At 54.1% G+C, this 27186-nt stretch overlaps 2 protein-coding genes across 3 annotated transcripts in view; both read left to right on the top strand.

Annotated features, from left to right (window-relative positions):
• The first annotated feature begins 8968 nt into the window (after window positions 1–8968).
• On the top strand, window positions 8969–11577 carry LOC101202716 (putative ubiquitin-conjugating enzyme family). 2 transcript variants are annotated; one of them, XM_035960202.1, is made up of 6 exons: window positions 8969–9570; window positions 9687–9766; window positions 10034–10148; window positions 10248–10300; window positions 10397–10525; window positions 10618–11577. In XM_035960202.1, the coding sequence occupies exons 1-6, from the start codon at window positions 9527–9529 to the stop codon at window positions 10758–10760; spliced, it is 564 nt and encodes a 187-aa protein (XP_035816095.1). In that variant the 5' UTR covers window positions 8969–9526; the 3' UTR covers window positions 10761–11577. The 2 variants fall into 2 exon arrangements, with proteins under 2 accessions (XP_035816095.1, NP_001359049.1); NM_001372120.1 differs by having other exon boundaries at window positions 9054–9570; window positions 10397–10629.
• LOC115565779 (ubiquitin-conjugating enzyme family) overlaps window positions 10396–27186 on the top strand; it is a 39197-nt gene continuing 22406 nt past the window's right edge. Inside the window, exon 1 of the mRNA XM_035960766.1 lies at window positions 10396–10525. The gene's annotated coding sequence lies outside the window, so the exon portion shown is untranslated. The remainder of the gene's footprint in view (window positions 10526–27186) is intronic.

Here is a 27186-nt window from a genome sequence, read left to right as displayed (position 1 = left end):
AGTCAAAGGTAGACCCCTTTGGATACCAGAGCCCGAAGCAAGGCGTAGCAACCAAATATCTAAGAATTCGCTTCACCGCCACTAAGTGACACTCCTTAGGATCGGATTGAAATCTAGCACACATGCATACGCTAAGCATAATATCCGGTCTACTAGCACATAAGTAAAGCAAAGAACCTATCATTGACCGGTATGCTTTTTGATCAACGGACTTACCTCCTTTGTTGAGGTCGGTGTGTCCGTCGGTCCCCATCGGAGTCTTTGCGGGCTTGGCGTCCTTCATCCCTAACCGCTTTAGCAGATCTTGCGTGTACTTCGTTTGGGAGATGAAGGTACCGTCCTTGAGTTGCTTCACTTGGAACCCAAGGAAGTAGTTCAACTCGCCCATCATCGACATCTCGAATTTCTGCGTCATCACCCTGCTAAACTCTTCACAAGACTTTTGGTTAGTAGAACCAAATATTATGTCATCGACATAAATTTGGCATACAAACAAGTCACCATCACATGTCTTTGTAAAAAGAGTTGGATCGGCTTTCCCAACCTTGAAAGAATTAACAATTAGAAAGTCTCTAAGGCATTCATACCATGCTCTTGGGGCTTGCTTAAGTCCATAGAGCGCCTTAGAGAGCTTACACACGTGGTCGGGGTACCGTTCATCCTCGAAGCCAGGGGGTTGCTCTACGTACACCTCCTCCTTGATTGGCCCATTGAGGAAAGCGCTCTTCACATCCATTTGGTACAACCTGAAAGAATGGTGAGCGGCATATGCTAGCAAAATACGAATGGACTCTAGCCTAGCCACAGGAGCAAAAGTCTCCTCAAAGTCCAAACCTGCGACTTGGGCATAACCTTTTGCCACAAGTCGAGCCTTGTTCCTCGTCACCACCCCGTGCTCGTCCTGTTTGTTGCGGAACACCCACTTGGTTCCCACAACATTTTGCTTCGGACGAGGCACCAGTGTCCAAACTTCATTGCGCTTGAAGTTGTTGAGCTCCTCCTGCATGGCCAACACCCAGTCCGGATCTAGCAAGGCCTCCTCTACCCTGAAAGGCTCCATAGAAGAGACAAAGGAGTAATGCTCACAAAAATTAACTAATCGAGAACGAGTAGTTACTCCCTTGCTAATGTCACCCAGAATTTGGTCGACGGGATGATCCCTTTGAATCATCGCTCGAACTTGGGTTGGAGGTGCCGGTTGCGCTTCTTCCTCCATCACTCAATCATCTTGTGCTCCCCCTTGATCAAGCGCCTCCACTTGAGGTACCTGTTCGTCATCTTCGGTTGGGGGATGCACCATAGTTGAGGAAGAAGGTTGATCTCGTTCATCTTGTTCCTGTGGCCGCACTTCTCCAATCGCCATGGTTCGTATAGCGGCCGTCGGAACATCTTCTTCATCTACATCATCACAATCAACAACTTGCTCTCTCGGAGAGCCATTAGTCTCATCAAATACAATGTCGCTAGAGACTTCAACCAAACCCGATGATTTGTTGAAGACTCTATACGCCTTTGTATTTGAGTCATAACCTAACAAAAACCCTTCTACAGCTTTGGGAGCAAATTTAGAATTTCTACCCTTCTTCACTAGAATGTAGCATTTGCTCCCAAATACACGAAAGTACGATACATTGGGTTTGTTACCGGTTAGAAGCTCATATGACGTCTTCTTGAGGAGGCGGTGAAGGTAGACCCTGTTGATGGCGTGGCAAGCCGTGTTCACGGCTTCTGACCAAAAACGCTCGGGGGTCTTGAATTCTCCAAGCATAGTCCTCGCCATGTCGATTAGCGTCCTGTTCTTCCTCTCTACCACACCATTTTGCTGTGGTGTGTAGGGAGCGGAGAACTCATGCTTGATCCCTTCCTCCTCAAGGAACTCCTCCACTTGAAGGTTCTTAACTCGGACCCGTTGTCGCTTCTTATCTTCTTCACCTTGAGCTCAAACTCATTTTGAGCTCTCCTGAGGAAGCGCTTGAGGGTCCCTTGGGTTTCAGACTTATCCTGCAAAAAGAACACCCAAGTGAAGCGGGAAAAGTCATCAACAATAACTAAACCATACTTACTCCCTCCTATGCTCAGATAGGCGACGGGTCCGAAGAGGTCCATATGCAGCAGCTCCAGGGGTCTTGAAGTGGTCATCACATTCTTGCTGTGATGTGCTCCTCCCACTTGTTTACCTGCTTGACAAGCTGCACAAGGTCTATCTTTTTCGAATTGTACGTTAGTCAACCCTATCACGTGTTCTCCCTTTAGAAGCTTGTGAAGGTTCTTCATCCCCACATGTGCTAAGCGGCGATGCCACAGCCAGCCCATGCTAGTCTTAGCAATTAAGCATGCATCTAGACCGGCCTCTTCTTTTGCAAAATCAACTAAGTAGAGCTTGCCGTCTAATACACCCTTAAAAGCTAGTGAACCATCACTTCTTCTAAAGACAGACACATCTACATTTGTAAATAGACAGTTATATCCCATATGACATAATTGACTAACAGATAGCAAATTATATCCAAGACTCTCCACTAAAAACACATTAGAGATAGAATGCTCATTGGAAATTGCAATTTTACCTAACCCTTTTACCTTGCCTTGATTCCCATCACCGAATATAATTGACTCTTGGGAATCCTTATTCTTGACGTAGGAGGTGAACATTTTCTTCTCCCCCGTCATATGGTTTGTGCATCCGCTGTCGATAATCCAGCTTGAACCCCCGGATGCATAAACCTGCAAGGCAAATTTAGGCTTGGGACTTAGGTACCCAACTCTTGTTGGGTCCTACAAGGTTAGTGCAAATTTCCTTAGGGACCCAAATGCAAGTTTTGTCTCCCTTGCATTTCGCCCCTAACTTCCTAGCAACTATCTTCCTATCCTTTCTACAAATAGCAAAGGAAGCATTTAAAGCACAATAAATTGTAGAAGGTTCATTTACTACTTTCCTAGGAGCATGAATAGTATTCTTTCTAGGCACGTGATGAATAGCATTTCTCCTAGTCATACTTCTACCATGCATATAGGAAGAACTAGAAGCAATCATGGCATAAGAATCATAAGCATGTGAATCAAAAGCATCATAACTTCTAAAAGCATTTCTATAATTTTTCCTATCATGATACAAAAAGGCATGGTTCTTTTTAGCACTAGTAGCCATAGGGGCCTTCCCTTTCTCCTTAGCGGGAATGGGAGCCTTATGGCTTGTTAAGTTCTTGGCTTCCCTTTTGAAACCAAGTCCATCCTTAATTGAGGGGTGTCTACCGATCGTGTAGGCATCCCTTGCAAATTTTAGTTTATCAAATTCATTCTTGCTAGTCTTAAGTTGGGCGTTAAGACTAGCCAATTCCTCAGTTAATTTGGATATTGAAACTAAATGATCGCTACAAGCATCAACATCGAAATCTTTACACCTAGTGCAAATCTTAACATGTTCTACACAAGATGTTGATTTACTAGATTTTTCTAGTTTAGCATTTAAATCATCATTTATGCTCTTTAAACTAGCAATTGAATCATGACATGTAGACAACTCATAAGAAAGCATTTCATTTCTCTTAATCTCTAATGCAAGTGATTTTTGTGCTTCTACAAACTTGTCATGTTCTTCATACAGCAAATCTTCTTGCTTTTCTAAAAGCACATTCTTCTCATTCAAGGCATCAATCAATTCATTGATTTTGTCTATCTTAGATCTATCTAAGCCCTTGAATAAGCATGAATAGTCTATGTCATCATCATCACTAGACTCATTATCACTAGAAGAAGCATAAGTGGAGTCTCGAGTACTCACCTTCTTCTCCCTTGCCATAAGGCATGTGTGACGCTCGTTGGGGAAGAGGGATGACTTGTTGAAGGCGGTGGCGGCGAGTCCTTCATTGTCGGAGTCGGAGGAGCAATCCGAATCCCACTCCTTTCCGATGTGTGCCTCGCCCTTGGCCTTCTTGTAATTCTTCTTCTTTTCCCTCTTGTTCCCCTGTTCCTGGTCACTATCGTTATCGGGGCAGTTAGCGATAAAATGACCAATCTTACCGCACTTGAAGCATGAGCGCTTCCCCTTTGTCTTGGTCTTGCTTGGCTGCCCCTTGTGACCTTTTAGCACCGTCTTGAAGCGTTTGATGATGAGAGCCATCTCTTCATCATTAAGTCCGGCCGCCTCAATTTGTGCCACCTTGCTAGGTAGCGCCTCCTTGCTTCTTGTTGCCTTGAGAGCAAGGGGTTGATGCTCGTTGATTGGTCCATTCAAGGCGTCGTCCACGTATCTTGCCTCCTTGATCATCATCCGCCCGCTTACGAATTTTCCGAGTACCTCCTCGGGCGTCATCTTCGTGTACCTGGGATTCTCACGAATATTGTTCACGAGATGAGGATCAAGAATGGTAAATGACCTTAGCATTAGGCGAACGACGTCGTGATCCGTCCATCGCGTGCTTCCGTAGCTCCTTATTTTGTTGATAAGGGTCTTGAGCCGGTTGTATGTTTGGGTTGGCTCCTCGCCCCTTATCATTGCAAACCTTCCAAGCTCGCCCTCCACCAACTCCATTTTAGTGAGCATGGTGATGTCGTTCCCCTCGTGAGAAATCTTGAGGGTGTCCCATATCTGCTTGGCATTGTCCAAGCCGCTCACCTTATTGTACTCGTCCCTGCACAAAGAGGCTAGCAACATAGTAGTAGCTTGTGCATTTTTATGAATTTGTTCATTAATAAACATAGGGCTATCCGAGCTATCAAATTTCATTCCATTCTCTACAATCTCCCATATGCTTGGATGGAGAGAGAATAAATGACTACGCATTTTGTGACTCCAAAATCCGTAGTCCTCCCCATCAAAGTGTGGAGGTTTGCCAAGAGGAATGGAAAGCAAGTGCGAATTCGAACTATGTGGAATACGAGAATAATCAAATGAAAAATTCGAATTGACCGTCTTCATGTAGTCGTTGTCGTCGTCCTTTTGGGAAGAAGAGGATTCGTCACTTTCGTAGTAGACGATCTCCTTGATGCGCCTTGTCTTCTTCTTCTTCCCATCTTTACGTCTGTGGCCCGAGCCAGAGTCGTTGGATTTATCATCTTTTGGCTCGTTGACGAAGGACTCCTTTTCCTTGTCGTTGATCACGATTCCCTTCCCCTTAGGATCCATCTCTTCGGGCGGTTAGTCCCTTTCTTGAAGAGAACTGCTCTGATACCAATTGAGAGCACCTAGAGGGGGGGGGGTGAATAGGTGATCCTGTATACTTCAAAAACTTAAGCCAAAAAACTTTGATTAAGTGTTAGCACAGTTAATGCCAAGTGGCTAGAGAGAAGATCTTGCACAATATGATAACCACAAGGAGTTTAACACAGAGTAGACACAGTGATTTATCCCGTGGTTCGGCCAAGTACAAAACTTGCCTACTCCACGTTGTGGCGTCCCAACGGACGAGAGTTGCACTCAACTCCTCTCAAGTGATCCAATGATCAACTTGAATACCACAGTGTTATGCTTTTCCTTTCAATTTCCCGTTTGCGAGGAATCTCCACAACTTGGAGTCTCTCGCCCTTACACTTGAGATTCACAAAGAAATACGGAGTAAGGGAGGGAAGCAACACACACAAATCCACAGCAAAATGCGCACACACACGGCCAAGAATCGAGCTCAAAAGACTATCCCAAAGTTCTCACTAGAACGGAGCTCGAATCACTTAGAATGACAAACGAATGCGCAAAGACTGAGTGTGGATGATCAAGAATGCTCTAAGGTTGCTTGGTGTACTCCTCCATGCGCCTAGGGGTCCCTTTTATAGCCCCAAGGCAGCTAGGAGCCGTTGAGAGCAATTCCAGAAGGCCAAACTTGCCTTCTGTTGTCGGGTGCACCGGACAGTCCGGTGCACACCGGACACTGTCCGGTGCCCGATTTCTTTCCTTAAACAGTGCAGTCGACCGTTGCTGATCTGGGAGCCGTTGGCGCACCGGACATGTCCGGTGCACACCGGACAGTCCGGTGCCCCCTTCCGACCGTTGGCTTGGCCACGTGTCGCGCGCTGAATCCGCGGCCGACCGTTGGCCCTAGCCGACCGTTGGCTCACCGGACAGTCCGGTGCACACCGGACAGTCCGGTGAATTTTAGTCGTACGCCGTCGGCGAATTCCCGAGAGCGGCTACTTCGGCCGAGGCAGCCTGGCGCACCGGACACTGTCCGGTGCACCACCGGACAGTCCGGTGCCCCAGACCGAAACAGCCCCTTGGCTGTACACAGCCACCTCATTCCTTTTCTTTTTCTTCCTGTTTCCAATACTTAGACAAGTATATTAGTACACAAAAACAATGTACTAAGACATAGAAACATACCTTTGCTTGTGATTTGCACTTTGTTCATCCATGGGCATAGATTCACATTTAAGCACTTGTGTTGACACTCAATCACCAAAATACTTAGAAATGGCCCAAAGGCACATTTCCCTTTCAGTTGTCCGGTGTGCCCGTCGCCAGTAGACTCAGCCAACGGCTAGGAAGTGGTTGGAGGCTATAAATACCCCAACCATCTCATTCATTTGCATGCAAGTTTTCTGAAGTTCGTATTCAATACAAGAGAAAAGACAACCACTCAAAGGCACATTCAAAGCATTCAATCTCCTCCAAATCACAAAATCAACTCAACTTGGTGACTTGAGAGAGAGTTTTTGTGTTCATTTGTGCTCTTGTCGCTTGGATTGCCTTTCTCCTTCCCCATTCTTATTCTCTAAGCGCTTTGTAAAGCTAGCAAGAGACACCTACGTGTGTGGTGGTCCTTGTGGGGTCTTAGTGACCCGATTGATTAAGGAGAAAGCTCATCCGGTCTAAATGACCGTTTGAGAGAGAGGGAAATGGTTGAAATAGACCTGGCCTTTGTGGCCTCCTCAACGGGGATTAGGTTCTTGGGAACCGAACCTCAGTAAAACAAATCATCGTGTCCACTTGTGTTGATTTCTATTTGATTTGTTTCCTCTCTCTAAAGTTTCCTTGCCAATATTGATTTGAGTTTGCTCCCAAACATCATCCGCATCATTTGAGCAACTCGTGGCAAGAGAAACCATCTTTTGCACTCAGAATTAATTCTAACGCTAACCCCGACCTTAGTGTGTGTTTAAGTTTATAAATTTCAGGTATCGTCTATTCACCCCCCTCTAGTTGACTTTCACTTAGTGCTTCAGATTTTTTGATTATCTTGTAGCTTGAATATTGTTTCCTTTTTGACTTTATAGGGGCTGATATTAAGCAAGGCTTTGAAAAATCAAAAGAACATTGAGGGCGAAGCTGCCAACAAAGAAATCATGAAGCTTTGGTCAAAGGTATCTAGGCTTCGTTTCGACTTCGATGAAAAAGAAAGGATTCTTACTGTTCTAGAGAACGATTTTGTTGAGAGCCAAAGTGAAGTCCAGAAGTTAACTGAGGAGAAGAATGAGGCCATGGAGCTTAAAGGGACGATGAATGCCAAAATCACAGAGCTTGAGACATTGAACTCATAACAAGGTGTCCCTCAACATAACCAATTCATCTCGGATGATTAACTAAACCATCAACGATCATGTGCGCGACATCAAAAAACAGATCATTCTCATCATCCGAAGATGAGGGATCAATCATCTCGTTCATTACAAACTGATTGAATTCGTCATCTGACTCCATACCGTCGAAGCGGTCTCGTACAAGACGTCGAAGTCGCGGCGGCAACTTTCAGCTTGTAGGCATCCGATTCTTGACAGTGGCTGTCGCATTTGTGCGGCAATCTTTAGGTTGCAGGCATCGAGTTCTCCCGACGTTGAGTTCAGTTTGCAGGTGTCGAGTCCTCCCCAATCCTAAATTAATTGGCAGAGAGAAACTTACAAAGCAAGCCCAGCCGTCTGTAGTATGTCTCGATGCGATCTACTCCCTCCGTTTCTTTTTAGGCTGTGCGCAACGGCAGCCCCTACGCAGTCCCCTCCCCTTGCATGCCGGCTGTAGGGGCCACCCCACGGCCGCAGCAGTGCCCCCTACAGCGCCCCCTACGCATCGACACCCTTCTCTCTCCCCCCAGATCTAGCGTGTCACTGTTCATCACCCTAAACACTGTGCTGTGGGTCCACGAGTAATTGTTAGTAGATAAAAAATTGATAGTTGGTATAGAAAATGATATTTTATAGTTGTAGTGTAGGGGAGTATTTAGGGGGAACCGCTGCGGGTGATGAAAAAATAGGGGGAAAAATAGGGGGAAAAAGTGATATAGGGGGAAAAATTTAGGGGTAACGGTTGCGGATAGCCTTAGTTGTCGCTGGATAGTTCAATTTTGCACTATCCAGCGACAACTAAAACGAAATGGAGGGAGTATGAGCTAGTTTGCAGGTTGTTGAAGTCCGATTCTTTAGCTTGCTGAAGTCCAATACTTCAGGTTGCTGGTCCCAGTGTTGAGCGGCACCAGAACATACTGGCACACCAAGTCGTGATGGTGGAGATTGGCTTGGTGATTCCTGGCGTGGATTATCGTCATGCAGATCAGATCAACCATGCACTCTTGGCACTCAAACATGTAGTGACGGAGTGTGCAATAAAAAAAAGTCGTCATGCATATTTAAACCTGAAAAAATCCAATCAATACTTCATTTACATAGTCCGTTGATAACCATGTTTTGTACGAAGCAATACCCAAGAATGAGGTTTTGTATCAGGAGAGAAGGTTTCTAGTTATAGTTCAATTTTAAAGAATTAGACCTTTGATTTTAAATCTCAATTCCACGTACAATTAAACAATAGAATTTAAGAAAACTAATTTCAATTTATAATTCTGAGCTTCAATACCTACGTACAAACTGGGTGCTAGAGAGTACTGCCCTGGTACCAAAAGCTCCGGAAAATGAGTCCTGCGTTGGTGGGGTGCCACGCGCCCGCGTCGGCAGCCGGGAAAAGCTGCCAGCACATGCCTCTCGCTCACTGCCACCGTCCACCGCTGCCGCCGAAGCAAAGCAGGCGGCGGTTTGGCCTGCCCAGTCCACTCTTCACAGGCTCACGGTAGTCAGTAACTACGAGAGGAAAACGGATGCAAATTAACCGGCACCAGATCTCGCCGCCTCTCCATTTACAAACCACCACCCGCCGCTTTCCTCAGTTGGTCTCCTCCTCACGCAGCACAATCCCTCCTAGAGCAAAAGTCCTAAAGGCCTCAATTAGATTAGACAAAAAAGACGCGATTGGATCACTGGCGAGGGAGGCGTGTTTAGGGGGGTGGCGACCGAAGCTAGCCGCCGAGCTCGGCAGCGTTTTGCGTGATTGATTGCGTCCCTAATCCTCACTCTTTTGCTTCGTTCGCTTTGTCCCTTTCATCATCCCCTGTGCTTGTCTCGCCTTCCACAACCCTCTCCCTCTTCCATCTCATTTCCGCTGCGGCTGCAACAATAAAATAATAAGTCTCGTGCAGGCGAAGGACGTACGACGACGCGGACGCACCGTCAAAGTCTACAGGCTGCGCAATCCCTTTCTCCCTCTTATCCCCAAGGCGAGGAGCTGAGGGGGGGCCCTTCTGCTGCTGTTCTTGTTTCCCCGCTCTCCAAGATGTCGTCCCCGAGCAAGCGCCGCGAGATGGACCTTATGAAGCTGTGAGGATGCTGGACCTCTCTTGGTCTGTTTTCCAATTCTGCCTGACCGTGTTCTGCTTGCTTTTTTTTTTGATCTGGCCATTCTTGCCGGCTTTCTTGGTTTATCGGCGTCGCAGGATGATGAGCGACTACAAGGTGGAGATGGTGAACGATGGGATGCAGGAATTCTTCGTCGAATTCAAGGGGCCGGCCGAAAGTAATAGCCCTCGCGCTGAATCCCGGTTGCTCTTTTCTCTCCCTGCCTCCCGTGCTGATGGTGCACGCTCCTGATTCTGATCTAGATGTTGTGGGGGGAAGTCCAGTTTCAGGAAAACTGCCAGTCTCCACTGTTGACCGTGTTCAGATATTCTTGTCCGTTTAGCTTCATCCTTGATTGGTTGCTCAGTTGACCCGAACCGTCCTTCCTTTTCAGTCATAGTTTATCACAGGATTTTGCCAAATAAATTCGCACTCCATTTGGTAGGTATCTACCAAGGCGGTGTCTGGAAGGTTAGGGTAGAACTGCCTGATGCATATCCTTACAAATCCCCGTCCATCGGCTTCATCAACAAGATTTATCACCCTAATGTCGATGAGATGTGAGCATTATGGTCTTAAACTATTTTTTCTTATTTTATTGAAGTTCATGTATGGAGTTAACATTTCCTTACCTGTTCTTATTTGGCTGCAAAATGCAGGTCTGGCTCTGTATGTTTAGATGTCATAAACCAAACATGGAGCCCAATGTTTGGTGAGATACTCTCTTGCCTTCTATTGATGCTATGAGCTCTTATCTTATATAATCTATAATCTGAGCTAGATCTTTTTCCACATTCCTCTTTTGCAGATCTAGTAAATGTTTTTGAAGTATTCCTTCCACAGCTGTTACTATATCCAAATCCTTCTGATCCATTAAATGGGGAGGCTGCAGCACTGATGATGCGTGATCGTCCTGTTTATGAACAGAAAGGGAAAGGTACAGTGGTCCACTAAAATCCTCTGGTTGTTTTCAGTACGTTGTCTATAATTCTAAGATATTGTTTTGTTTGGTTGAAACATCACCTCCAGGCCTACTTTGCCATAATGTTCTACTACAGGTTCATTCTTTTTTTTGTCATATGCATTGCAACCTAAGTGTAACCCACACTAGAATGTTCAGGTTCTTCATGCACCAAATTATCAAGAACAGTTCTGATATTTTATTCCCATAAGTTAGCTTTCTTACACCTAGATCAGATCATACTCCTCGCCTTGTGGCTCCTCCTGAATCACCTGCTCTTCTCCTGGGGGTGTGAGACAGCAAGGGTGAGCTCACACATGATCATAGCTCAACAAGTTGTGGGGAACCAGTGGACATGAACTCACAAAGGTGGTAGTTCATGTGATGTGTAAGGCTAATCAATGACAGGAGTTAAAGCTGAGCATTGCTTTTAAGTAGTTGGTCAAAATTTTATTAGCAGTTACTAAGTGTAAGTAAATACCAAACCTTAAGTAAAGTAATTGAACAAAATTAATAATAAACCCATGCAATGCAAATGACAAAATTGAATTTAAGTTTCATAATTTAAACATCAGAGAGTCCTCAGCCGCTCATGACCGTGAGCTCGGCTAGTATACCAGTTTTACACTCTGCAGAGCTTGTACCCTGTTGGGACTATGCTTCGTCGCCGAAGGTCTTGAAGGAAGAAGCAATTTTCTGCTGAAGCTGTTCGTATGAGATGACCGAAGGTTCCTCTTCGTGAAGCTTCGGAATTTATAAACCGACATAAAAGTAGAATGACCTTTTAGTCCATATATGTTTGAGTCACCGTTGTAATTCCTTATGAGGGGCATAATTATAATTCCTCACAGGCCACGCCCTGTGCCTATAAATAGGTGAACAGTACCTCTGTACTGTTCACGCAATCTTGTAATCACTGGCACATTACGCTGGAATCATTGCTTTCTGCTAAGACGAAGATATAAATGTACCTAAATGCTATGTTTCAATATTTAAGTTTACATAATAATATTGTCGGCGTTTCGAGACCGGGGGTCCCTAAGCCGACGAGTGAGTGTGCTGCGTGCCCCAGCCCAGATGGGTCGAGCGCGTGGGCGAGCGCGAAGGGGGGGAGAGGCGAGGTGGCCGGAGACGGGCGTGAGAGAGGTGGAAGTCCCGCGGCCTTCGTGTTCGTCCCGCGCCTAGGTCGGGTGCGCTTGCAGTAGGGGGGTTACAAGCGTCCACGCGGGTGAGGGAAGCGAGCGGCCCCAAGAGAGCGCCTGTCCCGTCCTCGGTCCCGCGCGACCAACCTTCTCTGAGAAGGCCCTGGTCCTTCCTTTTATAGGCGTAAGGAGAGGATCCAGGTGTACAATGGGGGTGTAGCAGAGTGCTACGTGTCTAGCGGAGAGAGAGCTAGCGCCCTAAGTACATGCCAACGTGGCAGCCGGAGAGATCTTGGCACCCTGCTGGCGTGATGTCGTGGCTGTCGGAGGAGCAACGGAGCCTGGCGGAGAGACAGCTGTCGGGGCGGTCGAGTCCTTGCTGACGTCCCCCCGCTTCCGTAAGAGAGCTGAGAGCCGTCGTCGTCACAGAGCTTGTGGGGCGCCATCATTGCCTATCTGGCGGAGCTAGCCAGATGGGACACCGGTCTTGTTCTCTGTGACCCGAGTCGGCTCGGGGTAGGACGATGATGGCGCTCCCTGTTGACGTGGCGGGCCCGCGTCCGAGGCCGGGCGACGTGGGCGTTCCTCCGAAGCTGGGGTCGAATCTGTCTTCCGTTGCCGAGGCCGAGCCCGAGCCCCTGGGTCGGGCGAGGCGGAAGTCGTTCGGCAGAGGCCAGGGCGGAGTCCGAGCCCTGGGGTCGGGCGAGGCGGAGTTCGTCGTCTTCCGGGGCCGAGCCCGAGTCCGAGCCCTGGGGTCGGGCGGAGCGGAGTTCGCCGTCTTCCGGGTCTTAGCCCGAGTCCGAGCCCTGGGGTCGGGCGGAGCGGAGTTCGCCGTCTTCCGGGTCTTAGCCCGAGTCCGAGCCCTGGGGTCGGGCGGAGCGGAGTTCGCCGTCTTCCGGGTCTTAGCCCGAGTCCGAGCCTTGGGGTCGGGCGGAGCGGAGTTTCCTATGGCGCCTCTGGCGAGGTCTGACTGCCTGTCAGACTCACTCTGTTGAGCGGCACTACAGTCGGAGTGGCGCAGGCGGCGCTGTCCTTCCGTCAGACCGGTCAGTGGAGCGGCTGAGTGACGGCGGTCACTTCGGCTCTGCCGGGGGCGTGCGTCAGGATAAAGGTGTCAGGCCACCTTTACGTTAAATGCTCCTGCAACTTGGTCAGTCGGTGCGGCGATTTTAGTCAGGGTTGCTTCTTAGCGAAGCCAAGGCCTCGGGCGAGCCGGAGACGTGTCCGCCGTTAAAAAGGGGGGCCTCGGGCGGGACGGAAGTCCCTCGAGGTCGGCTGCCCGAGTCTGAGGCTAGGCTCGGGTGAAGCGTGATCGAGTCACTCGTATGGACTGATCCCTGACTTAATCGCACCCATCAGGCCTCTGCAGCTTTATGCTGATGGGGGTTACCAGCTGAGAATTAGGCGTCTTGAGGGTACCCCTAATTATGGTCCCCGATAGTAGCCCCCGAGCCTCGAAGGGAGTGTTAGCACTCGCTTGGAGGCTTTCGTCGCACTTTTTTGCAAGGGGGACCAGCCTTTCTCGGTTGCATTTTGTTCCGGTGGGTGCGCGCGAGCGCACCCGCCGGGTGTAGCCCCCGAGGCCTCGGATGAGTGGTTTCACTCCTTCGAGGTCTTAATGCCTTGTGTAACGCTTCGGCTGGTCTGGTCGTTCCCTCATGCGAACTGGCCGTAGCCCGGGTGCACGGTCGGGGCCCAAGCTCTCGGGCTGGTATGTTGACGCTGTCAACGGTTCGGCCGGAGCCGGGTTTGCGAGAGCAGCCCCCGAGCCTCCGCACAGGGCGAGGGGACGATCAGGGACAGACTCGACTTTTTACATACGCCCCTACGTCGCCTTTCCGCAAGGAGGAGGGGGGGGAGTGCGCCATGTTACCCTCGATGGGCACCGAACATGGTTTCTCCGGTGAGCTGCAAGCGGGTAATTCGAGTGGACGTTCGTGCCCCGTTCGTTGGGGGTCGGCTAGGGGCCCAGAGGCACGCCCAAAAGTACCTGCGGGTGATCTGCCGGACCCGGTCCCCTGGCGACGGGGTCCGAGGGCTCGATGCCTCCCTCCGATGGGATTCCGTTACAAGATCGCTCCCGCTGGTCTCGGAAATGTCCTAGGGTACCTCGGGAGCGCAGCCCGAGCCTCGGTTATGTATCGAACGTACCCCTGGTCATCCCTCGCTCGGTGTCTGAGGCGACTGTGAACCCTTCGGGGGCCAGCCTTCGAACCCCTGATCAGTAATGGGCGCGGAGCCCGAGTAGCCTGAGGCGGCCATGGAGCCCTTCGGGGGGCCGGCCTTCGAACCCCTGACCAGTAGTGGGTGTCGGGCCCACGCGATCTGAGGCGACTGTTGAACCCTTCGGAGGGCCAGCCTTCGAACCTCTGATCAGTAGGGGGGGGGCTCGGAGCCCGGTTCCTTCACAGGGAAGGATCCTTTTCGGGGTATCCCCTTTCCCGGTCCCTGTTGCAAGAGATAGAGAAAGAGGAAAAAAGGGAAAAGGATACGAAATCGAACGATGTGGCGTACCTTTTTTGGCGCGGTTATTACGGCGAAGGGGAAGCGTCGCCCGCTTCTCCTGCCAGAAGCGCCGCCTGTCCCGCCGCGGAGTTAATGCGACGGGGCGAGTAGTTGGCGGGGCGGCCGGTGCGCGTGCGCGAGCCGTTCGAGGGACGGATCACGGGCGCACCGTCTTCACGCCGTGGGAGGAGGCTCTCTTGCTGTCCCTGGACGGGACGTGAGCCTGGCTGACGACGTGACCGCTGCTCCCGCCCGCCTGCCACCGTCATTACTGCCGGCCCACTTTCGGCCGCATTGACCGTCGCGCCAGGCTGGCGCCGCTGGGTCGTGCGCTGGGTCGCCTCGAGTCGCGGCATAGGCTCCGCAACCGAAGAGGCGCGACAGTGGCACAAGTGGTGGCGCGGTTGCTTGCATGCAGCGACTGGCGCGCTGGTTGCGTGACGCGTGGGCCTGAGCCTCCAAGCTGGCGTGTCAGAAGTCGGAGAAGCGCGTCCACTTGGCGCGGCTGCATGCCGCCTGCATGGCTGCCCGCCCCTTCCGCCCGTTGGTCTGGGCAAAAGTGGGGGGTCGCTTGTAACCGCTGGGCGGTTGTGCGCACCACGCGCGGCGGTTTGGCTTCTTCTGCTCTGAGCCGGTTTGCCTGACATGCGGGACCCAGCCCCCGAGTCGCAGGGGAGGGCCTTAGAGCGTGTTGGAGAAGACTCAGCCCGTGGCGTTTGGGGGCGCGCGTAGGGAGAGTTGCCTTTAAAAGGAGGGAGACTCCTTTCAGAAGGCAACCATGTCTTCTTCCTCCCTTACGCGTCGTGTCTTTCCATCTTCCAAGCCCCCGAATGGGGGGTATCCGCCGTCTTTCCGCCTCCTCGTTGGAGGAACGCAACTCCGTGGGAGTTGGTACCTTTCAGCCATCGTTCGGCTTCAAGGATTTTCATCACGCAGCCCGGCCGCACCCCTCCACCGGCGGTCGCCCGAGATGGCGACCTCCGGCTTGATGGTGGGGGAAAGCGAGCCGGGCTGCGGCCTCTGCCCCTCCCTCAGCCTCAAGGATTTTCATCACCAAGGCTGGGGAGGGGAGAGTGCCGAGTTGGGGTCGGCCCCTGCGCTGGCGGCGGCCTGCTCCTTCACTCAGTGATCGGAGGGAAGGGCAGTCGTCGTCCGTGGCGCTGGCAGCTGCACCGTGCCTGGCTCTCGGGCGCGAGTGGCTTCGGAGCCGCTCGCGGTGCCGGCATCCGCCACGGCAGCTTGAAGAGGTTCTGCTGCCGGCGAGATAGCCAGGGCCGGCCTCGGACTGACCTCCAACTCTACGGCCTTCTGCCCGTCCTTGCCTCACGAGTTTTGGCGTGGGCGGGGGCCTCCTGGCAGCAGCATCCGCCCTGAGGTCAGTGCTGCCGCTGTTCGACCCCCCGGAGCAGAAGTCGTTGTCGTCGCTGCTGCTGGAGCAGGTGACGGCGTGCCGTTCGTCGGCCTTCCGTTGTTCCGCAGGCCTTCCCCCTCGGAGTGGGGTTGTTCGTACCTGCGGAGGGGGAACCGGAGTTCCGTTTGTAATGGCATTTCGAATGCCAGTGTTTTTTGTTCATTGCGGCTGTCGAGGCCTGAACGTGTATGTAATCTCGGCACGGAGCCGTGTTTTTTCCTCATTTTCGAGCACTAAGTCTCGCCTGTTGATTATCTGAACCGCTTCACCAAGCATGAGTCGCCCCGTGTCAAGGTGACGAGTGAGGTATCCGTATCCCGGAGGCGTAGGAATCCCTCGGCTCGATCGGCCTTGTTGTCTGAGGCTCCTCTAGCTTAGTTAAAGAGACCCCTCGGCCGCTCTTCGATGAGCCGAGGCCAGGGGTAGTGATATCAGTACGAACAGAGGCGGAGTTGGCTCGAAAATGGGAACCTGGTTGGCCGGAGCCTAGCCGGGCCGTCCGTCAGCGGAGCCGACACCGGAGTCGATCAGCCGAGGCCTCGGGTCGGGCTGGCGCCCTTGGAAGTCGGTTGGCCGAGGCCCCAGGGGTAACCGGCCGAGCCGCCTGCTCGGGCCGGATTCCCGGAGAAGTCCCTGGACCGCGTCGCCGCCCGAGGCTGGGTCGGACCTTGCTGAAGACGTCGTCGATGCCGAGGGTGCTACGGCCCCCTTCAGCGTGAAGATCCGAGCCTGCAGGATCAGATTGTCTTGTAGCGTGTGCTTTCTGCGGCCGCCGAGGCCAGAAAACACACCCTCGCTGCGCTTGTGAAGCTGCGTCTTTTTTCCTCTTGTTTCGAGCATCTGGACTTTCCGTTGGTAACAGGGATGTTTGTGTGGGCGAGAGTTGCTTCTCGCGGAAGGTGATGAGTGAGGTATCCGTATCCTAGAGGCGTGGGAGTCCCTCGGCTCGGTCGGCCTTGCCGCTTACACGTACTTTCGTCCGTCCATGAGGCCCTGTCCCCGACTTAGTCGAGAAAGCTTGAAGGACCGCTTTGGCAGAAGAGCTTCCGAACGTGAAAACTTGTTCGGTCCACGGGGTCGCTTTATCCGAACGCGAGTTACTTATCGCAGAAGGTGATGAGTGAGGTATCAGTATCCCGGAGGCGTAGGAGTCCCTCGGCTCGGTCAGCCTTGGCTGCTTACGTGTAATCCGTCGTTTCCAGGATCCGCTTTCCGAAGTAGTCAAGAGGCACGAAAGAAATTCTGCCAAAAAGAGATCTTCTTTCGAGGAAAAATTCGACGCAGAGGGGGTCTCCCCCCTTTTAGCCCCCGAGGGAGGGTCGGGCTTTGCCGAGGCGAGGCCGACCCTTCCTTGATGACTAAACTTTGCGTGGGTGCGAGGTATATGAACAACTTGAAAACATCTTAAGGGTAGAAGCGACGTAGCTGTTTGATGTTCCAAGCGTTGCCGTAGATCTCGCCTTGATTGTTGGCCAGCTTGTATGTTCCGGGCTTCAGCACTTTGGCGATGACGAATGGCCCCTCCCAGGGGGCGTGAGCTTGTGCCTCCCTCGGGCGTCTTGCCGCAGCCGAAGCACCAGATCGCCCACCTGGAGGTCTCGGGACCGGACCCCTCGGGCGTGGTAGCGTCGCAGGGACTGCTGGTACCGCGCCGTGTGTAGTAAGGCCTTGTCCCGAGCCTCTTCCAGCTGGTCCAGCGATTCTTCTCGGCTAGCTTGGTTGCTTTGATCGTCGTAGGCCCTCGTCCTCGGGGAGCCGTATTCCAGGTCAGTGGGCAAGATGGCCTCGGCCCCGTAGACCAGGAAGAACGGCGTGAAACCCGTGGCCCGGCTTGGCGTTGTCCTCAGGCTCCAGACCACTGAGGGGAGTTCCTTCATCCATCGCTTGCCGAACTTGTTGAGGTCGTTGTAGATCCGAGGCTTGTGCCCTTGTAGAATCATGCCGTTGGCATGCTCTACTTACCCATTCGACATGGGATGAGCCACGACGGCCCAGTCCACCCGGATGTGGTGATCCTCGCAAAAATCCAAGAATTTTTTGCCGGTGAACTGGGTGCCGTTGTCGGTGATGATGGAGTTTGGGACCCCGAAGCGGTGGATGATGTTGGTGAAGAACGCCACCGCCTGCTCGGACCTGATGCTGTTCAGGGGTCGGACCTCGATCCACTTGGAGAATTTGTCGATGGCGACCAGCAGGTGCGTGTAGCCCCCGGGCGCCTTCTGCAAGGGACCGACGAGGTCTAGACCCCATACAGCAAAGGGCCAGGTGATGGGTATCGTCTGTAGAGCCTTAGCGGGCAGGTGGGTCTGCTTCGCATAGAATTGGCACCCTTCGCAGGTGCGGACAATTCTAGTGGCGTCGGCCACCGCCGTTGGCCAGTAGAAGCCTTGCCGGAAAGCATTCCCGACAAGGACTCGGGGTGCTGCGTGATAGCCGCAAGCCCCCGAGTGTATTTCTTGCAGGAGTTCCTGACCTTCGGCGATGGAGATGCATCGCTGGAGGATGCCCGAGGGGCTGCGGTGGTAGAGCTCCTCCTCATCGCCCAGCAAGACGAACGACTTGGCGCGTCGCGCTACCCGCCGAGCCTCGGCTTGGTCGAGGGGTAGCTCCCCTTGGCGGAGATATTGCAGGTACGGGGCCTGCCAATCTCGATCAGGCGTGGCCCCGCTCTGCCCCTCCTCGACGTCCAGTGCCTCGCCCTCGGGGGCCGAGGGTGCCTCGGGCCGAGCCGAGGGCGCCTCGGGCTGAGCCGAGGGTGCCTCGGGCTCCGGAGCATCGTCGATCTTGACGGAGGGTTGATGCAGATCCCGGGAGAAGACGTCCGGGGGGACCGTCGATCGCCCCGAGGCTATTTTAGCCAGCTCGTCCGCAGTCTCGTTGAAGCGCCGAGCGATGTGGTTGAGCTCGAGCCCGTAGAACTTGTCTTCCAGGCGTCGAACCTCATCGCAGTAGGCCTCCATCTTCGGATCGCGGTAGTGGGAGTTCTTCATGACTTGGTCGATGACGAGCTGCAAATCACCGCGAGCGTCGAGGCGTCTGACCCCTAGCTCGATGGCGATCCACAACCCGTTGACCAGAGCCTCGTACTCAGCCACATTGTTGGACGCCGGAAAGTGGAGGCGTAGCACGTAGCGTAGGTGCTTCCCGAGGGGCGAGATGAAGAGCAGGCCCGCGCCGGCTCCCGTCTTCATCAGCGACCCGTCGAAAAACATGGTCCAGAGCTCCGGTTGGATCGGAGCCGTCGGCAGCTGGGTGTCGACCTATTCGGCCACGAAGTCCGCCAACACCTGGGACTTGATGGCCTTCCGAGGGGCGAACGAGATTGTTTCGCCCATGATTTCCACTGCCCACTTTGCGATCCTGCCCGAGGCCTCTCGGCACTGGATGATCTCCCCCAGGGGGAAGGATGACACCATAGCTACCGGATGAGACTCGAAGTAGTGTCGTAACTTCCGCCTTGTCAGGATCACAGCATACAGCAGCTTCTGAACTTGTGGGTAGCGGATCTTGGTTTCGGACATTACTTCGCTGACGAAGTAGACTGGCCTCTGAACGGGCAGTGCATGCCCTTCCTCTTGCCTCTCGACCACAATCGCGGCGCTAACCACCTGAGTGGTAGCGGCGACGTAGACCAAGAGGGCTTCTCCATCAGCTGGGGGCACTAAGACAGGCGCCTTTGTAAGGAGCGCCTTCAGGTTCCCGAGGGCTTCCTCGGCCTCAGGGGTCCAAGAGAAGCACTCGGCCTTCCTTAAGAGGCGGTACAGAGGCAAGCCTCTTTCGCCGAGGCGTGAGATGAAGCGGCTCAGGGCCGCGAGGCATCCCATGACCCTCTGTACGCCTTTTAAGTCCTTGATGGGTCCCATGCTGGTGATAGCTGCGATCTTCTCCGGGTTGGCTTCGATGCCTCGCTCGGAGACGATGAACCCCAGGAGCATGCCTCGGGGCACCCCGAAGACACACTTCTCGGGATTGAGCTTGACTCCTTTTGCCTTGAGACACCGGAATGTCACTTCAAGGTCAGAGAGGAGGTCGGAAGCCTTCCTTGTCTTGACTACGATGTCATCGACGTAAGCCTCGACTGTGCGACCGATGTGTTCGCCGAACACATGGTTCATGCACCGCTGGTACGTTGCACCCGCATTCCTCAAACCGAACGGCATGGTGACATAGCAGTACATGCCGTAGGGCGTGATGAAAGAAGTCGCGAGCTGGTCGGACTCCTTCATCCGGATTTGGTGATACCCTGAGTAGGCATCGAGGAAGGACAGGGTTTCGCACCCAGCAGTGGAATCCACGATTTGATCGATGCGAGGCAGAGGGTAGGGAACCTTCGGACATGCTTTGTTGAGACCAGTGTAGTCCACGCACATCCGCCATTTCCCCCCTTTCTTCCTCACAAGCACAGGGTTGGCAAGCCATTCGGGATGGAATACCTCTTTGATGAACCCGGCTGCCATTAGCTTGTGGATCTCTTCGCCAATCACTCTGCGCTTCTCCTCGTCGAATCGGCGCAGAGGCTGCCTGACGGGTCGGGCTCCGGCCCGAATATCCAGCGAGTGCTCGGCGACATCCCTCGGTATGCTGGGCATGTCCGAGGGACTCCACGCAAAGACGTCGGCGTTTGCGCGGAGAAAGTCGACGAGCACTGCTTCCTATTTGGGGTCGAGCCCGGAACCGATCCGGATCTGCTTGGAGGTGTCACCACTGGGGTCGAGTGGGACGGCCTTAACCGTCTTCGCTGGCTCGAAGTTGCCGGCATGACGCTTCACATCTGGCACCTCTTTGGAGAGGTTCTCCAGGTCGGCGATGAGGGCCTCGGACTCGGCGAGGGCCTCGGCGTACTCCACGCACTCCACGTCGCATTCGAACGCGTGTTTGTACGTGGGGCCGACGGTGATGACCCCGTTGGGGCCCGGCATCTTGAGCTTCAGGTAGGTGTAGTTGGGGACGGCCATGAACTTCGCGTAGCATGGCCTTCCCAATACCGCGTGGTAGGTTCCTCGGAACCCGACCACCTCGAACGTCAAGGTCTCCCTTCGGAAGTTGGAGGGCGTCCCGAAGCAGACGGGGAGGTCGAGTCGTCCGAGGGGCTGGACGCGCTTCCCAGGGATGATCCCGTGGAAGGGCGCAGCGCCTGCTCGGACGGAGGATAGATCGACGCGCAGGAGCTTGAGGGTCTCGGCGTAGATGATGTTGAGGCAGCTGCCCCCATCCATCAGGACCTTGGTGAGCCTGACGTTGCCGACGATGGGGTCGACGACGAGCGGGTATTTCCCCGGGCTCGGCACATGGTCGGGGTGGTCAGCCTGGTCGAAGGTGATGGGCTTGTCGGACCAGTCTAGGTAGACTGGCGCCGCCACCTTCACTGAGCAGACCTCCTGGCGCTCTTGTTTGCGATGCCGAGCCGAGGCATTCGCCGCATGCCCACCGTAGATCATGAAGCAGTCGCGAACCTCTGGGTATTCTCCTGCTTGGTGATCTTCTTTCTTGTCGTCGTCGTGGGCCCTGCCACCCTCCGCGGGTGGCCCGGCCCTGTGGAAGTGGCGCCGAAGCATGACGCACTCTTCAAGAGTGTGCTTGACGGGCCCCTGATGGTAGGGGCACGGCTCCTTGAGCATCTTGTCGAAGAGGTTTGCACCTCCGGGGGGCTTCCGAGGGTTCTTGCATTCGGCGGCGGCGACAAGGTCCGCGTCGGCGGCGTCGCGTTTCGATTGCGACTTCTTCTTGCCCTTCTTCTTGGCGCCGCGCTGAGTAGACGCCTCGGGAGCCTCTTCCGATGGGCGGCCCTGGGGCTGCTTGTCCTTTCGGAAGATAGCCTCGACCGCCTCCTGGCCAGAGGCGAACTTGGTGGCGATGTCCATCAGCTCGCTCGCCCTGGTGGGAGTTTTGCGACCCAACTTGCTCACCAGGTCACGGCAGGTAGTGCCGGCAAGGAACGCGCCGATGACATCCGAGTCGGTGATGTTGGGCAGCTCGGTGCGCTGCTTCGAGAATCGCCGGATGTAGTCCCGGAGCGACTCTCCTGGCTGTTGCCGGCAGCTCCGAAGGTCCCAGGAATTCCCGGGGCGCACGTATGTGCCCTGGAAATTGCCGGCGAAGGCTTGGACCAAGTCGTCCCAGTTGGAGATCTGCCCCGAAGGCAGGTGCTCCAACCAGGCGCGAGCAGTGTCGGAGAGGAACAGGGGGAGGTTACGGATGATGAGGTTGTCGTCGTCCGTTCCACCCAGTTGGCAGGCCAGGCGGTAGTCCGCGAGCCACAGTTCCGGTCTCGTTTCCCCCGAGTACTTCGTGATAGTAGTCGGGGGTCGGAACCGGGTCGGGAACGGCGCCCGTCGGATGGCCCGACTGAAGGCCTGCGGACCGGGTGGTTCGGGCGAGGGACTCCGATCCTCCCCACTGTCGTAGCGTCCCCCACGCCTGGGGTGGTAGCCTCGGCGCACCCTTTCGTCGAGGTGGGCCCGACGGTCGCGTCGATGGTGCTCGTTGCCGAGGTGACCTGGAGCCGCAGGCGCGGTGTTGCGCGTGCGCCCGGTGTAGACCGAGGCTTCCCGCATGAATCGGGAAGTCGCGGCATGAGGTTCCGAGGGGTATCCCTGCCTTCGGGAGGCAGTGCTCTCGGCCCGTCGGGCCGCAGCGCCTTCCAGGAGATTCTTGAGCTCTCCCTGGATTCGCCGACCCTCGGTAGTTGATGGTTCCGGCATCGCGCACAGGAGCATCGCTGCGGCTGCCAGGTTCTGACCAACCCCGCTGGATGCGGGCGGCGGCCTGACCCTGACATCGTTGGCGACGCGGTGCTGGAGACTTCGGGGCAGGTGACGTATTTCTCCGGCCGGGGGTTGGCCCGCCCATACCTGCCCGACGTCCCGACGGATCGGCTCAAGCGCTCCTGTTCCCTCGTTGAGCCTGGCCTGCGCCTCGCGGACTTGCTCGAGTTGTGGGTCGTAACCCCCCGCCGGAGCGGGGACCACAACTAGCTCCCGCGGGATGTCGGCGCGAGGCACCGGCCTAGGAAGGTCACCGTCCTCCGGCATGCCGAGATGGTTGCCTTCGGAGGGATCCCCTAGCTCGACGTGGAAACATTCGCGGCTCGGGCCGCAGTCCTCGTCGTCAAGGCTGCGGCTTCCGTCGGAACAGTCGGAGAGGCAGTAGTCACATGCGGTCATGAGGTCCCGCATGACACTGGGGTTGCCAAGTCCAGAGAAATCCCAAAGGATGCTGGGATCGTCATCTTCCTCGGACCCAGAGGGCCCGTAGGTCGAGACGTCCGTCAACCGGTCCCAAGGCGACCGCATACGAAACCCCAGTGGGGTTGCACTCGCCTCAATGAGAGCGCCCGCCAAAGCAAGATTGCTAGGCGGGTTGAGGCCGAGTCGAAATGACGTAAGAGGGCAGTTAGTCAGTACCTTTTGGTCGACGCTGAGCGACGTAGTCACATCGGGGACTGGTTGCACCGTCATCCCAGGTACGAGGGCGACGTCCTGCAGGCTTTCCGCGAGCGCGCTGGCGTCGTCTTCTTGCTCGGGATCGGCGTGTCGCGGGGGGACGACGCTTGCCTTCGTCTCGAACGCGAGGTCGACGCCCGACGTGCCTTCCGTCGGGGCGTCGATTCGCCCGACGGCCGACGAAGCGCGGCCTCCCGCTTGGCCTTGGTGGCCCCGCCTCCTCCTCCGTTGGTGGGGGAGAGGACGGAGCGAGCTCGAATGTTGTTCTTCCACCACGCGGGGAAGATGTCGTCGATTCCGCCGCCGGCGGGCGGGTTGTCGGTCGCCATTGTCGTTGTCGCGCGGCGGTGGAAGGAGTATCATGTCGTAGCTGCCGTCGAAGGACATGAACTCAAGGCTCCCGAAACGGAGCACCGTCCCGGGCCGGAGAGGTTGCTGGAGACTGCCCATCTGGAGCTTGACGGGAAGCCGTTCGTCAGCACGCAGCAGGCCCCTACCTGGCGCGCCAACTGTCGGCGTTTCGAGACCGGGGGGTCCCTAAGCCGACGAGTGAGTGTGCTGCGTGCCCCAGCCCAGATGGGTCGAGCGCGTGGGCGAGCGCGAAGGGGGGAGAGGCGAGGTGGCCGGAGACGGGCGTGAGAGAGGTGGAAGTCCCGCGGCCTTCGTGTTCGTCCCGCGCCCAGGTCGGGTGCGCTTGCAGTAGGGGGGTTACAAGCGTCCACGCGGGTGAGGGAAGCGAGCGGCCCCAAGAGAGCGCCTGTCCCGTCCTCGGTCCCGCGCGGCCAACCTTCTCTGAGAAGGCCCTGGTCCTTCCTTTTATAGGCGTAAGGAGAGGATCCAGGTGTACAATGGGGGTGTAGCAGAGTGCTACGTGTCTAGCGGAGAGAGAGCTAGCGCCCTAAGTACATGCCAACGTGGCAGCCGGAGAGATCTTGGCACCCTGCTGGCGTGATGTCGTGGCTGTCGGAGGAGCAACGGAGCCTGGCGGAGAGACAGCTGTCGGGGCGGTCGAGTCCTTGCTGACGTCCCCCCGCTTCCGTAAGAGAGCTGAGAGCCGCCGTCGTCACAGAGCTTGTGGGGCGCCATCATTGCCTATCTGGCGGAGCTAGCCAGATGGGACACCGGTCTTGTTCTCTGTGACCCGAGTCGGCTCGGGGTAGGACGATGATGGCGCTCCCTGTTGACGTGGCGGGCCCGCGTCCGAGGCCGGGCGACGTGGGCGTTCCTCCGAAGCTGGGGTCGAATCTGTCTTCCGTTGCCGAGGCCGAGCCCGAGCCCCTGGGTCGGGCGAGGCGGAAGTCGTTCGGCAGAGGCCAGGGCGGAGTCCGAGCCCTGGGGTCGGGCGAGGCGGAGTTCGTCGTCTTCCGGGGCCGAGCCCGAGTCCGAGCCCTGGGGTCGGGCGGAGCGGAGTTCGCCGTCTTCCGGGTCTTAGCCCGAGTCCGAGCCCTGGGGTCGGGCGGAGCGGAGTTCGCCGTCTTCCGGGTCTTAGCCCGAGTCCGAGCCCTGGGTCGGGCGGAGCGGAGTTCGCCGTCTTCCGGGTCTTAGCCCGAGTCCGAGCCTTGGGGTCGGGCGGAGCGGAGTTTCCTATGGCGCCTCTGGCGAGGTCTGACTGCCTGTCAGACTCACTCTGTTGAGCGGCACTGCAGTCGGAGTGGCGCAGGCGGCGCTGTCCTTCCGTCAGACCGGTCAGTGGAGCGGCTGAGTGACGGCGGTCACTTCGGCTCTGCCGGGGGCGTGCGTCAGGATAAAGGTGTCAGGCCACCTTTACGTTAAATGCTCCTGCAACTTGGTCAGTCGGTGCGGCGATTTTAGTCAGGGTTGCTTCTTAGCGAAGCCAAGGCCTCGGGCGAGCCGGAGACGTGTCCGCCGTTAAAAAGGGGGGCCTCGGGCGGGACGGAAGTCCCTCGAGGTCGGCTGCCCGAGTCCGAGGCTAGGCTCGGGTGAAGCGTGATCGAGTCACTCGTATGGACTGATCCCTGACTTAATCGCACCCATCAGGCCTCTGCAGCTTTATGCTGATGGGGGTTACCAGCTGAGAATTAGGCGTCTTGAGGGTACCCCTAATTATGGTCCCCGACAAATATATATATATATGAACATCGTTATTCATTTTCGGCATGTCTTTCTATAATGTCTTATATTTTACATTTTACTTCATATTGTTTTTCAAGTTTGATCACGAAAGTATGACTTTCGTGATATTTTGTTTATGGCCTTCGTCCGAAGCTCATTAAATCCTTAGGGAGATAATGCTTCCGCGGACGAAGGGCATTAATATTTAATATTTTATGTTGCCTTGTTCTTAATTCATAGCATTTGAGAACAAGTCCCCAACATTGGCGCCCACCTCCGGTGAACTCACTTCCACTTTCTCAAGCTGATGGCTTCGTTCAATGATCGAGCTGGAGCTGCTTCGGCTCCGAAGCTGGTGCTCCCAATAACAGGTGGTTCGTGCTCAGAACCAGCCAACAAAAAGCAAAAGAAAGAGGCGCAGAGAAGGGTACAACATGTTGGAGTGCAGAGACCCTTCATCAAGTCAAAGTGGTCCCACATACCAATCACCTTCTCCCAGGAGGACCTTCAGCTCAAGGATTTTCCTCGTAACGATGCTATGGTTATTTCTTGCGTTATCAAAGGGTTTCTGGTCCACAATGTCTTGGTTGATACAGGCAGTGCAGCTGATATCATATTTGCTAAGGCCTTCAGGCAAATGCAAGAGCCAGAAGATAAGATTCATGATGCTACACACCCTCTCTGTGGCTTCGGAGGAAGACAGATTGTAGCACTGGGCAAGATCACCATGCCAGTAACCTTCGGATTCATCAACAACACCAGAACTGAGCAAGTTGTGTTTGACATTATTGACATGGAATACCCTTACAATGCAATTATTGGTCGTGGCACCCTCAATGCTTTCGAAGCAATTCTTCATCCTGCTTACCTCTGCATGAAGATACCTTCGGATCAAGGACCCATTGCTATTCATGGGAGTCAGGAAGCTGCCAGAAGGGCTGAGGGAAACTGGGCTGACTCAAAAGCAATCCATAACATAGATGGAGCTGAAGCTTGTGAACAATACAAATTTAGGAGGGAGAAAGCAGCTTCAGCAGATCAACCGAAGCCCATGCTCTTATGTGAGGACATAGCAGAGCAGAGGGTGCTGTTGGGCTCTCAATTATCCGAAGAACAGGAGAAAACCTTGATAAGGTTTTTGTTCAACAACAAAGATGTTTTTGCATGGTCAGCCAATGATCTTTGCGGGGTTAACAGGGATGTTATTGAACACTCGCTCAATGTTGACCCATTCTTCAGACCCAGAAAGCAGAGGCTTCGGAAAATATCTGATGACAAGGCCGAAGGTGCTCGTAATGAAGTCAAAAGACTCCTCAGTGCAGGAGTTATCAGAGAAGTAAAGTACCCAGAATGGCTAGCTAATACTGTTATGGTAAAAAAGGCCAATGGCAAATGGCGAATGTGTATCGATTTTACAGATCTCAACAAGGCCTGTCCGAAGGACGAATTCCCTTTACCAAGAATAGACTCTTTAGTTGATGCAGCAGCTTCTTCAGAGCTCATGAGTCTACTAGACTGTTACTCAGGCTACCACCAAATCTGGATGAAGAAGGTGAGCTAAAGACTAGCTTCATAACCACAAGTGGCACATATTGCTATCTTCGGATGCCTGAGGGGCTCAAGAACGCTGGAGGAAGTTTCAGCAGAATGACTGCGAAGGTTCTCCAGTCTCAGATAGGCAGAAATGTGCTAACTTATGTTGATGACATCATTGTAAAAAGCACGAAACAGGAAAATCACATTGCTGATTTGCAGGAGACCTTTGCCAGTTTCAGACAAGCTGGCCTAAAGTTGAATCCAGAAAAATGTGTCTTCGGAGTAAAGAAGGGGAAATTTCTTGGATGCTTGGTTTCAACAAAGGGAATTGAAGCTAATCCAAGTAAAATTGAAGCTATACTTCGAATGGAGCCACCAACTACAAAAAAGGGGGCCCAAAGATTGACAGGGAGGTTGGCATCTCTTAATAGATTTATATCCAGATCAGCAGAAAGAAATTTACCATTCTTCGAAGTGCTGAAATCAGCCGAAGTCTTTCAATGGGGACCAAGCCAACAAAAAGCCTTC

The sequence above is a fragment of the Zea mays genome, chromosome 1 (genome assembly GCF_902167145.1).
Source record: "Zea mays cultivar B73 chromosome 1, Zm-B73-REFERENCE-NAM-5.0, whole genome shotgun sequence".
Lineage (NCBI taxonomy): Eukaryota > Viridiplantae > Streptophyta > Magnoliopsida > Poales > Poaceae > Zea > Zea mays.
The sequence above is the reverse complement of the archived record's forward strand: the minus strand, read 5'-3'. Positions and strand labels throughout refer to the sequence as shown.